The sequence below is a fragment of the Manis pentadactyla genome, chromosome 10 (assembly GCF_030020395.1).
Source record: "Manis pentadactyla isolate mManPen7 chromosome 10, mManPen7.hap1, whole genome shotgun sequence".
Lineage (NCBI taxonomy): Eukaryota > Metazoa > Chordata > Mammalia > Pholidota > Manidae > Manis > Manis pentadactyla.
The window spans coordinates 32805475-32818594 of record NC_080028.1 but is presented as its reverse complement, the minus strand read 5'-3'; the positions used below and the strand labels follow the sequence as shown (position 1 = coordinate 32818594).

Sequence of the window (13120 nt, the reverse complement as noted above, 5' to 3'; positions counted from 1 at the left end):
CACTCAGTCACTTATTAAGCCACCTGAATAAGTCTGTCCTCTACACATTTCTCAAGTATGGGCCATTCCATCTGGTCCCAAAGAAGTTGTACAACCTGCCCCACTGGCCTCTCATTTTTTGTTTTTCCCATCCATCCTCTACACTGTTGCTATTTATTTTTCTAAATATAATTATAAATTATGTTAATACATTGATCAGAAATTTTTGATGCCTCAAAACTAATCCACATTTAATATTTGGGTCTTCCACAGTCTGAGCCCAATCTACCTTTCCAGTTTCATATCAGTCTTAGACTCAAACCCAGGATTACTACTCATTCTCCAAATTATTCATGCTTGTTGTACCTTTTGAAGGTCCATCAAGAGCTATGAGGCCTTACCTCAGTTTCTCCCAGATGACTTAACCTTTCTCACCTGTAGAATTTTCTTTTTGCTTCTCTTTGGGCACTTTACATCATACTTCCTTTAATAGTCATGTTTAAATTTCTATACTCCCCAATCTGCATTCTCTTTCAGTGGTTAGCACAATGACTTGGCTCTTAGTGTTTATTTAGTAAAAGGAAGAAAAGAACCTTTGAAGTCAAATACCTGACAAATAATGAGAATTGATTAAAGGCTATTCCTCACATATCTTCCACCTTTGGTTATTCAGGTCAGATGATTTAGTTGAACATGATGGTCTAATTCCTACAAGTGAATGAATAGTGGGTGGATTAATGTAGTTTATCATCACCAGGAAAAAGAACCCACCCCCACCAACCAGTGACATACAGAATGTGATTTAGCATCTCAAACTTCACATGTATGTTGATCTGGGTTTTAAGTAACTATTCTCGACATTCTTTTCTGAAAAAGCTGATCGACTAGTATAAGCAAGTTTCAATTATCATCATGTTGACATTTGAATCTCTAATCTTTAGAAGTCAGAATGTAGTTATACAAAAAATTAAGTGCATCTTCTTCCATGCCTAGGAATGACCAAGCAATGTAGGGAGCATATGACAGGCTCCTTAATCTCAGTTCTTTCTATTTGGTTCCTAAAATACTTTGTTCTAAATTCTTGGATAGGAGAATAAAGACCAAGTACTTGGGTGGTATATTTCTACCTTCACAACCTACTTAAAGTATTGTCTTTTGCTTGGGTCAAGATTGAACCAATTAGATGTAATGTAAGAAAATAAGACTGAAATATGGAAATAAATCCCTTGATTTTTTTTACACAGATGCTCACTATTGCTTTTTCCATATAGTGTTTATAAAAGAAGAAAGGAGAGAAGAGAGAATGCTTCCTCACCAAAAATCCCTATTTCCTAAAACACATAAACTCGCACACTCTTTGGGGCTAACCAAGAATAGGAGATAGTAATGAGAAGGTAAAAATAAGTTTGTCCATCAGTAAATAGAATTGAAACTACTTAGAAAAAAAATTTTTTTCCTTTTCTTTTTTCCCCCATTATTCATAGTATATTGTCATGCTTCCAGTTAGTCATATTTTAATTGTGTTAATTCACTTTATGTTACAACCAGTAAATTCAGCTATAATAGAAGTATCTAGAATAAAAATGGAAGTTTCCTTTGTCCCATCTTCCTTTTCACTAGTTTGCTACTTCTTTCCCCTTACATTCCTAAACCCTTGAACTTCCCTTAGAACTTCTCTTCCTCTTATCACCAGGATCAGTATATGAATGGCTGGCATCACAAATGCATTATATGAATACAGCCAACAAAAGCTGCACTTGTTTATAGGAAAGTAAAACTATCCTTCTTCAAACAGTCCTGTATTTTTGTGGCTTTTCTTCTGAGTTCCTGGAGTGACACTTGATGTTTTGTTTAGCTTTATATAACACTAGTACAGAACAGTGTATATGTGTTGGTGTAGTGTAGCAAACCCTTGAGAAAATAAGTCAACCAAGCTGAAGTCTGATCTGTATTCAGCAGATATTTTATCCACAGCCAACCAATCTACAATCTACATCAAAGAAACAATTAAATTTGCGTTCTTGAAGAATGGGTAGGTGTCCATAGGGAACCTGTATATTGTTATAAAATTATCCATAGCATTTTATTTTCTCCTCTCTTGGTTAATAATAATACATGTGTTCCCTTACCCATTTAATGATATCTTAGTAAGATTTTTCTTCTCTTTCTTAATGTCTTAAGTAAGTTATTGGGAATTACATTCCAAGAAGAATACAGTTCTGAGGATGTACATAATTGGTATTAATTGCATGTTTTTAAGTCATAATTTTAAGGTGGACTTAGGAAAAGGACTTGAATAACTATCAAAATCACTGTGGGGTTTAATATAGTCATCCTAATATAGGGGAGTATATCTTTAATTTGCTTATCAGTAAATCATAAATCTTAAGATGACCCAATGTTAAACCTTCATTAGGTATATTGTTAGATGCTCAAATATGGTTAACTGGTTTTGTTAAATAGAAGAATTATCTTTGTTTATCTATCAATGCTATCTTTCTGATTTATCCTATTAAAACTAATTTTTTTGCTGATTTATTATATTTACATATGGTTTATAGCTTCTTCTGTAATTTCAGAATGTAAGTAACACTGCTCTCTGTTGTTTTGACTGACTTCTCTCTACAGCAGATCATTTTTTATAAAGACCTCAGACCAGTAGAAATTAAGTTCCATTTACCCATAATTAGTAACTCTGAGTAATTCTTTGTCTTTTGAGGTAAGATAATAATGGATCCAAGTGTGAAGGTGCCAGGCAAGGAATTCTGATATTTCTCCCTGTTTGTTGCCCTAAATGCCTACCTTGACGTGCCAGGTGGACCAAGCATCTTTTTCCTGCTTACTTTCATGCCAGCTAACTACATACGGGTTTCTAGTCAATTTCATTACAATGTCATTACATGTTGAAAAATAATGTCAGGGGACTGGAATATCCTCTAAGCAATGTTGGCTATTAGAGTTCGGAGGGGCCATAAAGACTCCATTTACCCTTCAAACATCATCACCTTTGTCTTCCTGCCACTGGACTCACTCCTGGATTACACAACATAGGTGTGTATGCAGGTGAATATATTAGTCATTTCCTGTAGCCTTCTAACTCATTGATGAGTTACAATGAGTGAGAAATCCCTATCAAAATCATTGACATAAATCCTAGAAGTTTAAGGGGCTGTCAGAGGTTATACAGGCATTTAGAATATTAAAATCCCTATTTTACCGATGGAAATAGTTGAGGTCAGAGAAGTTAACTGATATGCCCAATGTCATGTATCTAATTAACATCAAAACAAGGACTGAAATTGTATAGTACCTCTTCTACCATGTAACGCTGTCTTCATGGATATTTTAATAACTTTCTTAGATTTCAAAGAAATGAAAGCTGTGGCCAGTTGTTTTTATCCAACTTTTATGCCAGCTAACTACATAACTGGTTTCTAGTCAATTTCATTGACTTCTATTGAAATCTAAGAAAACCAGAAAAAATTTAAAACCAGTATGTAGTTAGCTGGCATGAATGTTGGATAAAAACAACTGGCCACAGCTTTCATTTCTTTGAAATCTAAGAAAACCAGAAAAAATTTAAACATATCAATAACTGCAGCATTATTTACAATAGCCAAGGTATGGAAGCAACCTAAGTGTCCATTGATAGGTGAATGTATGAAGAGGAAATGGTGTGTATATATATATATATATATGGAATATTACTTAGCCATTAAAAAAGAATGAAATCTTGCTGTGATGGATGGTCCCAATGGGTATTAAGCTAAGTGAAATAAGTCAGACAGAGAAAGACAAATACCATATGATTTCACTTATATGTGGAATCTAAAAAAACAAAACAAATGAGCAAACAAAACAAACAGACCCACAGATACAGAAAACAATCTGGTGGTTGCCAGAGGGGAGAGGGTAAAGAGATGGGTGAAATAGTGGAAGCAGTTTAAAAGGTACAACTTCCACTTACAAAATAAAAAGGTGATACAATATACAGTATAAGGAGTATAGTTAATAACATGTAATAATTTTGTATGGTGATGTAGTAGCTAGATTTATCGAGGTGATCATTTCATAATGTATATGTGTTGAATCACTATGTTGTACACCTGAAACTAATATAATTTAGCATGTCAACTGCACTTCAATTAAAAAACATCAACAGCTGTATTCTCAAAGACTTGAGCTCTCTACTTTCTTCCCACATTTTATAGTCTCTTAACTGAATAAAAAACATCAGGGCAATGAAGAGAGGAAATACATTGGAATGCAAAAGATTTGTACTAAAACTCAAGTTAGAAGTTTATGGGTTTTGGAGGTTTGTTTTTCTTATATAAATTAAATAATCTTCTGAACAACCACACACACACACACACACACACACATTGTAAACCAGAAAGGAGAAGAAAAGGCCAAATAAACCAGTAAAAAGGAGTAGCCTTCATCAGTTATACACTGTTGTGCGCAATGATATCCTTATCATTGCAAAACTAGTTTTTACATGGTTTTCGTCACTGTGCTCACTGTTCTGTGTGCCTTATCTTTTTAGTCTTTCTATACAGACCTTCCTATATATCTTCCTAGTTCATGAAGTTATCCTTTGAAGACAATGATGTATTTCATTAGACTGTTTAATCATTCCCTGGCAATTCAGTTATTTTCTAGCCTAATAGAACTCTAATCATCTTGGCAGAAGCATTTTATTTTTAGTTATTTTTTGGGAGCTATATTTTGAAGTGATGTTATTACTATGGTCAAAAGATATAATTAATTAAACAATCCTTGGACATATTTTCAGCTTGCTCTCAAAGATTATATTATTATAACACCACTAGCACAATCTAAGGACAAACTTATTCCCCATTACCTCATCAGTATTTGGTTTTGTCATTTTTATCCACATATGAATTTAATGAATATAAAAGAAATGAAAATTTCTTTTTTTCCTAATTGTAACACATAATTATTGTAGAATGCTTAAAAATAAAGAAAATATAGAGAAATCCCAGCATCTGGAGATAAGTATTGTTTTACTTAAATGAGCTCAGTTTTTTCTATGAAGGTCCATGATGGGAGGAAATGTTTATCTCCAAATACTTTGAGAAGTTAAAGCCAGGTTTATCCACACCCTGTGACCCACAAGCATAGTTGAGCAAAATCCCATTTTTCCCCTAAAAGTCATCCTTCCTCTACCCTTGATTTAGGAGGGATGAGAGAGTCTGAAGGTCAAATTTAAAAGGCTAAAAGGAAGCAGCTGAGAGAGGTGGGAGGCGCTTAGTAAATTAAAGTGTTGAGAATCAACTCTTAAAGAGAATTTTCCCTGAAAATAGTATTACAGAGGACAGGAAATCCTGTTTTTTACTTGACGTTTGGGACCTAACTTACTTTTTCCTTTAAAAAAAATGTCCAGAGAGAAGAAACTCCTACTGGCTAAACGGACTACTGGCTAAAACCCCCAAACTCTTATTCTCTTATTGCTTCATGTTGATGTGTTTGGTTTATGGATTCACAGAGAATATTTAAGGTGTGTTCTCGCTAATGAGAGTTACTACAGTCAGCTGACAGGAAGGAGGAGGACTTGTTGGGTGGGGTGAGGCCAAAGCTCTAGGAAATTCCAGAAAGTCGTCCAGTGTCTTTTCTCTCTTCTCTTAACAGATTATGATGATTAGGCTCTGTTAGGCATCTGAGTAAACAGGCTGAAATGTGATAAAAATGTTGCAGAAGGGTATTTCAGTATCAGAATTCCTGTGTTTTTTCTTTCTGTGCTCTTCTACTTCCTTGAGAAATATTGGAGGAAACCCCTCCTTTTTCCTGTAACTCAAATTGCCACTTGTAAAATGAAGATCATAAAATTCATCGTAAATGCACTTGAAATCTTGTTATTCTTAATATTTGAGTGGTTTGGAGGAGAAAAGGTACTGAAAAAAACTTTGTGCTTCACCTGGGATCTCATTAAAAGCCCTTTCATCTCAGAGTTGTGTTCTTCCTCAGAAGCAGTGTCAGTACAGCTTTGGTTTCCAGAGATTCTTCTGTTTTTCTCCAAGCCCAAATAGCTTTGCACTTCACTTTTTTAATACTTAAAATTACTTAACCCAAAGGTTTAAATAAAAAGCTAGGAAAGATGGGAAATTTTATACCTCTGTAATGAAAGAAAGCCTCTACACTGGCTTTCTGGTTCTATGTGGTCTTGCTCCCAGTACTATCAGTGCAGGGACCTCCCATGAGACAGAGAGGGTTGTGAAGGTTGTGACAAGCACAGACGGAAAACTGAACTTTCTGTGGGTTGAGACATGTAATACATACTCTTGGAATTATCCTTCCACTTTACCTTTGACAGAATGTAAATATTTGACATATTGCTCCATTATTAACCTATTCCCTTTCGGTTAAAAAAAGGTATAGTATTTCCAGGCTTTTCCCCTTTTTGAGCCCTGAAAATTCTAGTTCTTACAGTGATCATCTTACAGTACAGCAGCATTTGGAATGAATCTTTGGAATTTCCTTTAATTATCTGCAAAAAGAAATCTTTTGAAAACAAAAATGTGGATGGAGGATATCTTGCTGAACTTTTCGCTTTAGTTAATGACCTTTATTTTTAGATGGGGGCTGCTCCCGGAGCAAGAGTATGTTGCATCATATGAGTCATGTGGATGTAGTTAATGTTGGTGCAACTGACCTGAATTATGATGGAGCAAGGTTAGAGCTACTACAGCTTATTTTGGTTTTTATTAAAGTAGATTTGATTAATAATGTAAATAGCAGAGGTGACTGGAGATAAATTATATTAAATGTAGATTGAATTTGCAAGAAAGTGTATTCTTATTGGTATGGTACAAGCAAACCAATCCATGGCTCTGATTTTTGGGATGGCATGTTTTCATCTCCAAGGGGGAAAACTTGAAAAAGTGATAGTTCACTATCTTAAACTTTGCTGTGGAGTTGATTAGTCCGTTGAACTTAAAGGTTAATAACTATCTACTAATGTTGAATTCAAAAGGATACTAAGTGTTTTATCTCCTGTCATATTGGATTTCAGATACCTTTCCTGCTTTAAGTTTATCTGGAAATAAATTGAGATTTGAATGATAGGATCAAGTTGAAGGCTCTCATTACAAGCTGAATAAACATGACATACTCTCTGTGTACTGTGTGTGGGAACATTCTGTGACACTAAGTGGCTTTCTCTTGAGTTACTTTTCCAGTCTTAAAAATTATAATTTGCAACTTTAAGTAGATATCTGCTTTAGATATGAGAAACACAAATGTAGTAATTTATGGGAATCTCAAAATACTTTATTCAAAAAAATCTGTACCCATCCACTTTTCTATAAAAAAAACTTTTTTTAAATTGTCTCTGCCCTCAGTAGGCTTTCAGTCTAGCAGAGAGACACATGACAGTTTGATAAGGATTGTCACAGAAGTGTGACAACCAGTACCTTGAGGACAGAAGGCTTACTTAGATTTATGTGGGAGTGGTAAGGTAGACTTTCCAGAGGAAATGTTGCTTCTCTTACACTGAGTCTTGAAGGAACAGGCATTTGCTAGACAACAGAGGATAAAACAGTTATCTGGGTAGAGGGAACTCAGGTACAGTGTGTCTTGCCAATAGATTTCAGCCTCAGGCAAGTTCACTATAGAGTCAATGTGACCAAAGAAATGACAGTAGAATGTTCTTGGGGTGAAAGGGTTATACTCAGATTTATTCCCACGATGGCAGGTCATTCACTAGAATCTGTCCACTCAGAGCAAGTCTGCATACAGCAAGCCGGTCTCTGCCTTTGGGCCTCTCTGCTGCCACAGCTGTCTCAGTCTCTGTCCTCAGTGCTGGCACCACTTCAGTCTCATCTCTGCTGTCCTGTAGCCTTGCAGCCGTGCCACTGCATCACCCAGAGCACTGGGCAGAGCTCTTTATATAGAGTCAATAACAACGTACTGCCCACACATGTGTAGTGAGCTAGCCGACCAGGGCCAACTGAGAATCCTGGCCACAGGAACCTTCACTTTATCCACACAGAGTCATGGTCCTCACGGCAGTTTGCTTTTCCTGGAAGGTAAAGTTTGAGGAAGACAATACCTAGAGAGGGTAGCTAGGGACCAGATCTAGAACTGCTCTTCTGTGACATACTACACACTTTAGATCTGAATCAAGAATTATTAGGAATCCTTTAAGAATTTTGAACAAAAGAGTAACATAGCTTTATATTTTGGGAAAATTACTTTGTATTACTTGAGATAATGGCAGCATCATAAGATTTGATAAGAAGGTGTAGAAAAACCAATTAGAAAGGTAATGTGACAGTCCAGGGAAAAGAAGATGCTGACGTGAACCAAGGTAATAGCAGCAGGGATAGACAGAAAAGGGAAATGGGAGATGCTGCCTCCAAGACTGTGCCGTAGGGAGACATGTCAGCGTCATCCGGGACATGAGGATTCTCCTCCAATGGCTGCTTAAATTACAAGGCTTTCTCATTAACCTGGTTAGGCAGTGATCATTAGCAGAGAGCATTAGCTATATAGAGAGTTACTTATTTTTCCCTGGGCACCTGTGAATATGTAGTGCTTGCTATTTATACTAAAAACACATTCCGTGGAATATAAAAACTAATATAAAATCTCATCTCTTCTGGATTTTATTTATGAAGGAGATTTGCAGTCCTCCTTTTGGAACATTGAATGAAGATTTCCCACCTTCTGTACAAAGCTTACTATTGGGTTTTGTTTTCCAAACAGGTCCTTCGAACCCAAGGCCGAAGTGCAGGTGGAAGGAGGATCTCTGAAAACAGCTGTTCTCTGGACGATTTGGAAATAGGCCCAGGTAAGCAGAGAGTTCCATGTGTGCGACATTTTACAGAAAGTACTCACTTGTAGCAATACCTTTGGTCTCAAAGCCAATGCTTTTAAAGGAAGAGTGGCACAAATTAAAAAGGAAATCTGTCTGATACAAACCATTATCAAATTTCATTGCTCTCTACAAATAGATTCTCTGTATTTTTAATCCGTCCTTTTCAGTGGTAACCTGTGTTAACCAAAGGGTACCTTTATGCATTTACAAAGCAAGTTCTACTGACACTTTTGGCTCTGTGGTCCTGTGGGGCTTGAGGTTTCCCATGGGTAGGCAGGTTCCTCTGTCAAGATTGGTTAGCCTGTATTACCAGTGATAACATAATGCCTTGAGAGTGGAATTATGTTTTGAAGGGGACATATATAGGCATTTACCAAAGGAAAAAATAATAAGGTGGAAAATCATCAGCCTCCTAATAATCCAATAAATCCAAATAATTAAAATGGCATTGAGATCTATTTTTTTCACATATTAAATAAGCCAAATTTTTAATATATACAATACTTAATTATGGTAAGCGTTCTCCTTTTAATGTTGAGAAAGTGAGTGAATATTACCTGTAAATGACAGTTATATTCCCAGTCTGCTCCTTTGTACATTTAATAGAAGAAATTAAATTTGAATAGCCCAAAATTTAGAGTCTTGAAACCATTCAAGTCACATTTTATCTTCTCATAAAGCACATTGTTTGGATACTTTCAGGTCAGTTGTCATCTTCTACGTTCAACTCAGAGAAAATCGAAAGCAGGCGAAATCTGGAGTTGCCACGCCTGTCAGAAACCTCCATAAAGGATCGAATGGCCAAGTATCAGGCAGCTGTATCCAAACAGAGCAGTTCCAGCAACTATACAGTATGTGTTCTGCATCATTCATTCATTCACTCATCCAGCAAATGGTCACTGAGCACAAGAACTAGAAATGTCCCCCAGGCCCTGACGTGGGAGCCCTGCCTCCTTCCATGGTCCCCAGCCATTCTTTCACAGAAATCCTACCCTAGCCTCATTGGTAATTCTGACTTTGTCTTCCTAGGCTTCATGCCCACTCCATTCATTTTCTAGTGATGTTACCATCCAGTAATGTCACTGAGAGTTTTCCTATCTCTTCTACTTAATTTTCTTGTTCAAGAAGTAGTATCTTGTTAATTTTAATGGAAACACTTATTTTTGTTTTTGAGAGAGGAAGGAAAAATACTGGAGAGAAAGCAGATCTATTCAGCATTAATGTAGGGTGGGGTTTTTTTTGCAATTTATGAATATATAATTCAAGGACATAAAATCACCATTTTAAACTCCACAATTCAGTGATGTTTCATATAGTCACAAGGTTGTACAACCATCACCACTAATTCCAGAATATTTCCGTCACCCAAAAAAAAAACCCATACCTGTGCAGTCACTCCTAGGTCCTCCCTCCCTTCATCCCCTGGCAACCACAGATCTACTTCCTATCTTCATGGATTTGCCTATTCTGGACATTACATATTAATGAAACCATACAATCCATGGTCTGCTTAATCTTCCCTCCTTAATGTAATGGTTTTCTAAAGAAATAGAATAGTGGATAAGAAAGGTAGGGCAGGGAATGACAGGAAGGTAGCATACTCAGTAAACACAAAAATTTAGTTTTCTAAACAGAATGGAGGGTCTTTCCATTTTATACTTTCCTTGGCTTCACAGGCAAGTGGACACTACAGAACTGCTTCATTGAAGTTCCCTTTTAAATACCATTTATTTGTACCTACACACTAGTATATACCCATGTACACATACATAATATAAGTATCTTTCCAACATTTGTTCCAAGATTTCAAATTACAAGCCATTAATCTCTTGATGTCCTATTTTTTAACAAAGTTGGAAGAACAGTATTGAATTTTATTTGTTCCCAGGCAGACTGAAACTGATGCCTACTAGAAATCATAATATGTATTCCAGGAGTGGAGTCTTCCTTTCCCCACATTATGAAGTATGCATTCTCTAGTAGTATTTATTGGTGGGCTAAGTCTCTAAGGCAATAATAATTTCACCTTGATTTTTCACTGTAGTTTTAAGAAGAGATGATTGTATAAATCAATAGGGAAGTGGAACATCACAGGCTCATTATTCACTGTGAGTGTGAAAAATGAGCTAATTTAGACATTTCTTAAGAGGCAGGCCAAGGGATACAGCCCATAGATGATCTGTGGAGCTTAATTCCCTCTTGTTTTAGGATTTTGCTGCTCTGGAGTGCTCTCCTGCTATAAACATTCTGACCAGGTGACTGTAAGTGGAAAAACCTGTTCAGTGACTTTTTAAGAAACTCCTAATAGAGTTTTTGTGCTGCAGTTTCCTGCTCTGTAAACTTGAAGAGTTGAAAATGCTTTAGGAATTCTTGTAAAAAGTACATTTTATCTCATTTCTAAAGAATTTCTTAGGCCCCTCACAGAGGGTGGTTGTAACAAGGCACACGCTCTCTGGCAGCGATTCTGGAGGCCAGGGTCAGGAATGCATCGCCGGGTAGTGCTGGGATGCGCAGCGCGGGCTGCCGGCTCCCCACCGCATAGTCGCACCCTCAGAGCTGTATGCCTTAGTCTGGAACTCCATACCTGAGTCGGTCAGGCCCACTCACACTCTCCTCATTGGCCCTCTGACCATAAATGACTTGTTTTTTCCCCATGCCTAAAGAATCACAGAGAATAGAAAGGTACTAGATCACAAACAGACTAAAGGTAGGAAATGTCCATACTCATCTACCACTATATTGATTTGGGGTCTGGTAGATAAAGTCCATTTTAATATTTTGCCCCAAGTGCTCTTTGCAAGGAAAAAAAAATGTGGTCCTGTTTATTTCTTATGACAGTACTAAAGCCTGCTTTTTTATATTGAGGCTCTGTTATGAGAAGTAGAATAAGGTATGTCTTTAGTACAATGTATGAGTTTTGTACAAAAAATGTGTTTTTGAAAGGCTCAAGAAAAGGTTATTTTATGGTATTAAATATAATTTCAGCTTTCATATGTATGCATCATCCCTGTCTCTCTTTCCAGGCCGGGCATTTAGATATATGGTCAGTATATTTTCTTAATTATTGGCACTTGGCATATCCTTTCCCCTGCTCCAAAATGGTCTTTTCTGATAAAACTCACGAGCTTTGCATTCCCACAAGCTGCGCTGCTGGAAGTGTGAATCACGAGAACGTTGTGTACTGGGGTGGTTTCTGCGTGTGTCTGTGTCTGTGTGTCCGTATTCTAATGAGCATCCAGTTTTAGACTCCTGTATAGACATTTAACTCTGAGGTATGTCTCCACAAAGCTGCTTTTGTCATCTCACTAGTTAATGGGTGTTGCTTGTGAGAGTTGGAGGGTTAATTTGACCTGAGGCCTCTTAAAGGAACTTCTTTTTTAACATTCCACGGTTGTTTAATTGATGAACTATGAAGAGAAGAGAATAGTGATTTCTTTTTTAATTCACAGACTATTTTTATTTTGTAGAATGAATTGAGAGCCAATGGTGGTGAAATCAAAACTCATAAATTAGAGCAAAAGGAGAATGTGCACCCAGGTCCCGAGGTCTGCAGCTCCCATCAGGATGGTGAAAAGGTGGGTTGGAAAGTCTGATGTCCAGTTGCCAGGGAAGCATGTGTTCTAAATTAGGTGCCTAAAATTAGAAACAACTCTAACTCTAGGCTGCACAGTGTCTGGGAATTTGGTAACAGCTGCCAGGACAGATTGTCATTTTTGCAGGTCACATAATTTTGGTTGGGGAGCTCTGTGACTTATATCTGCCCAGATAATGAACCTTCACTGGAAAATTCTTTTGCTTAGCTAATGCTCAGATGGCAATGAGCTAAAGTGATTTTTTAAAATCTCTTTTGATTAGATATTCTCTCCAAAATATTTATATATTCTTAATTTAACATTTTATGCAAGAAAATGTCATTCTTTCACTCAAAGTATTTTGAAAGCGATGTACTGTGCTAAGCACAGGAAATGCTAAGCTTAAAAACGAAATACAAACAAACCCTTCTGTGTGGTCTTTATCTGCAAGAAAGCTAACAGAGTTAAAGGGAAATGAGTAACAGGTAGGCTATCATAAGGCAGTGTGACAAGTGCCAGGACAGGGCCAAGCATGGAAGTTCAGTCTGAGGACACTTAACCTGACTTACTTAAGAAGGTGATATCTGAGCCAAGTCTTAAAGTATGTGTGGAAATAGGCCATGTGAATAAGGGAAAAGTTGAGTAAAGAAAAAGAAGGGCTCTCTAGGCAGACAACAGAGGTTTGGAAACCAGATATTCAAACTCAGATGCCTTAGCTGGAACATGAGGT

At 36.8% G+C, this 13120-nt stretch overlaps 1 protein-coding gene across 2 annotated transcripts in view; it reads left to right on the top strand.

The window, feature by feature from the left end:
- Positions 1-13120, top strand: part of LIMA1 (LIM domain and actin binding 1) — a 75543-nt gene that overhangs the window by 48083 nt on the left and 14340 nt on the right. For both annotated transcript variants that reach the window (XM_036890581.2, XM_036890570.2), the window contains exons 5-7: positions 8707-8791; positions 9521-9669; positions 12286-12393. In XM_036890581.2, coding sequence (XP_036746476.2) covers positions 8707-8791; positions 9521-9669; positions 12286-12393 — 342 coding nt within the window. The remainder of the gene's footprint in view (positions 1-8706; positions 8792-9520; positions 9670-12285; positions 12394-13120) is intronic.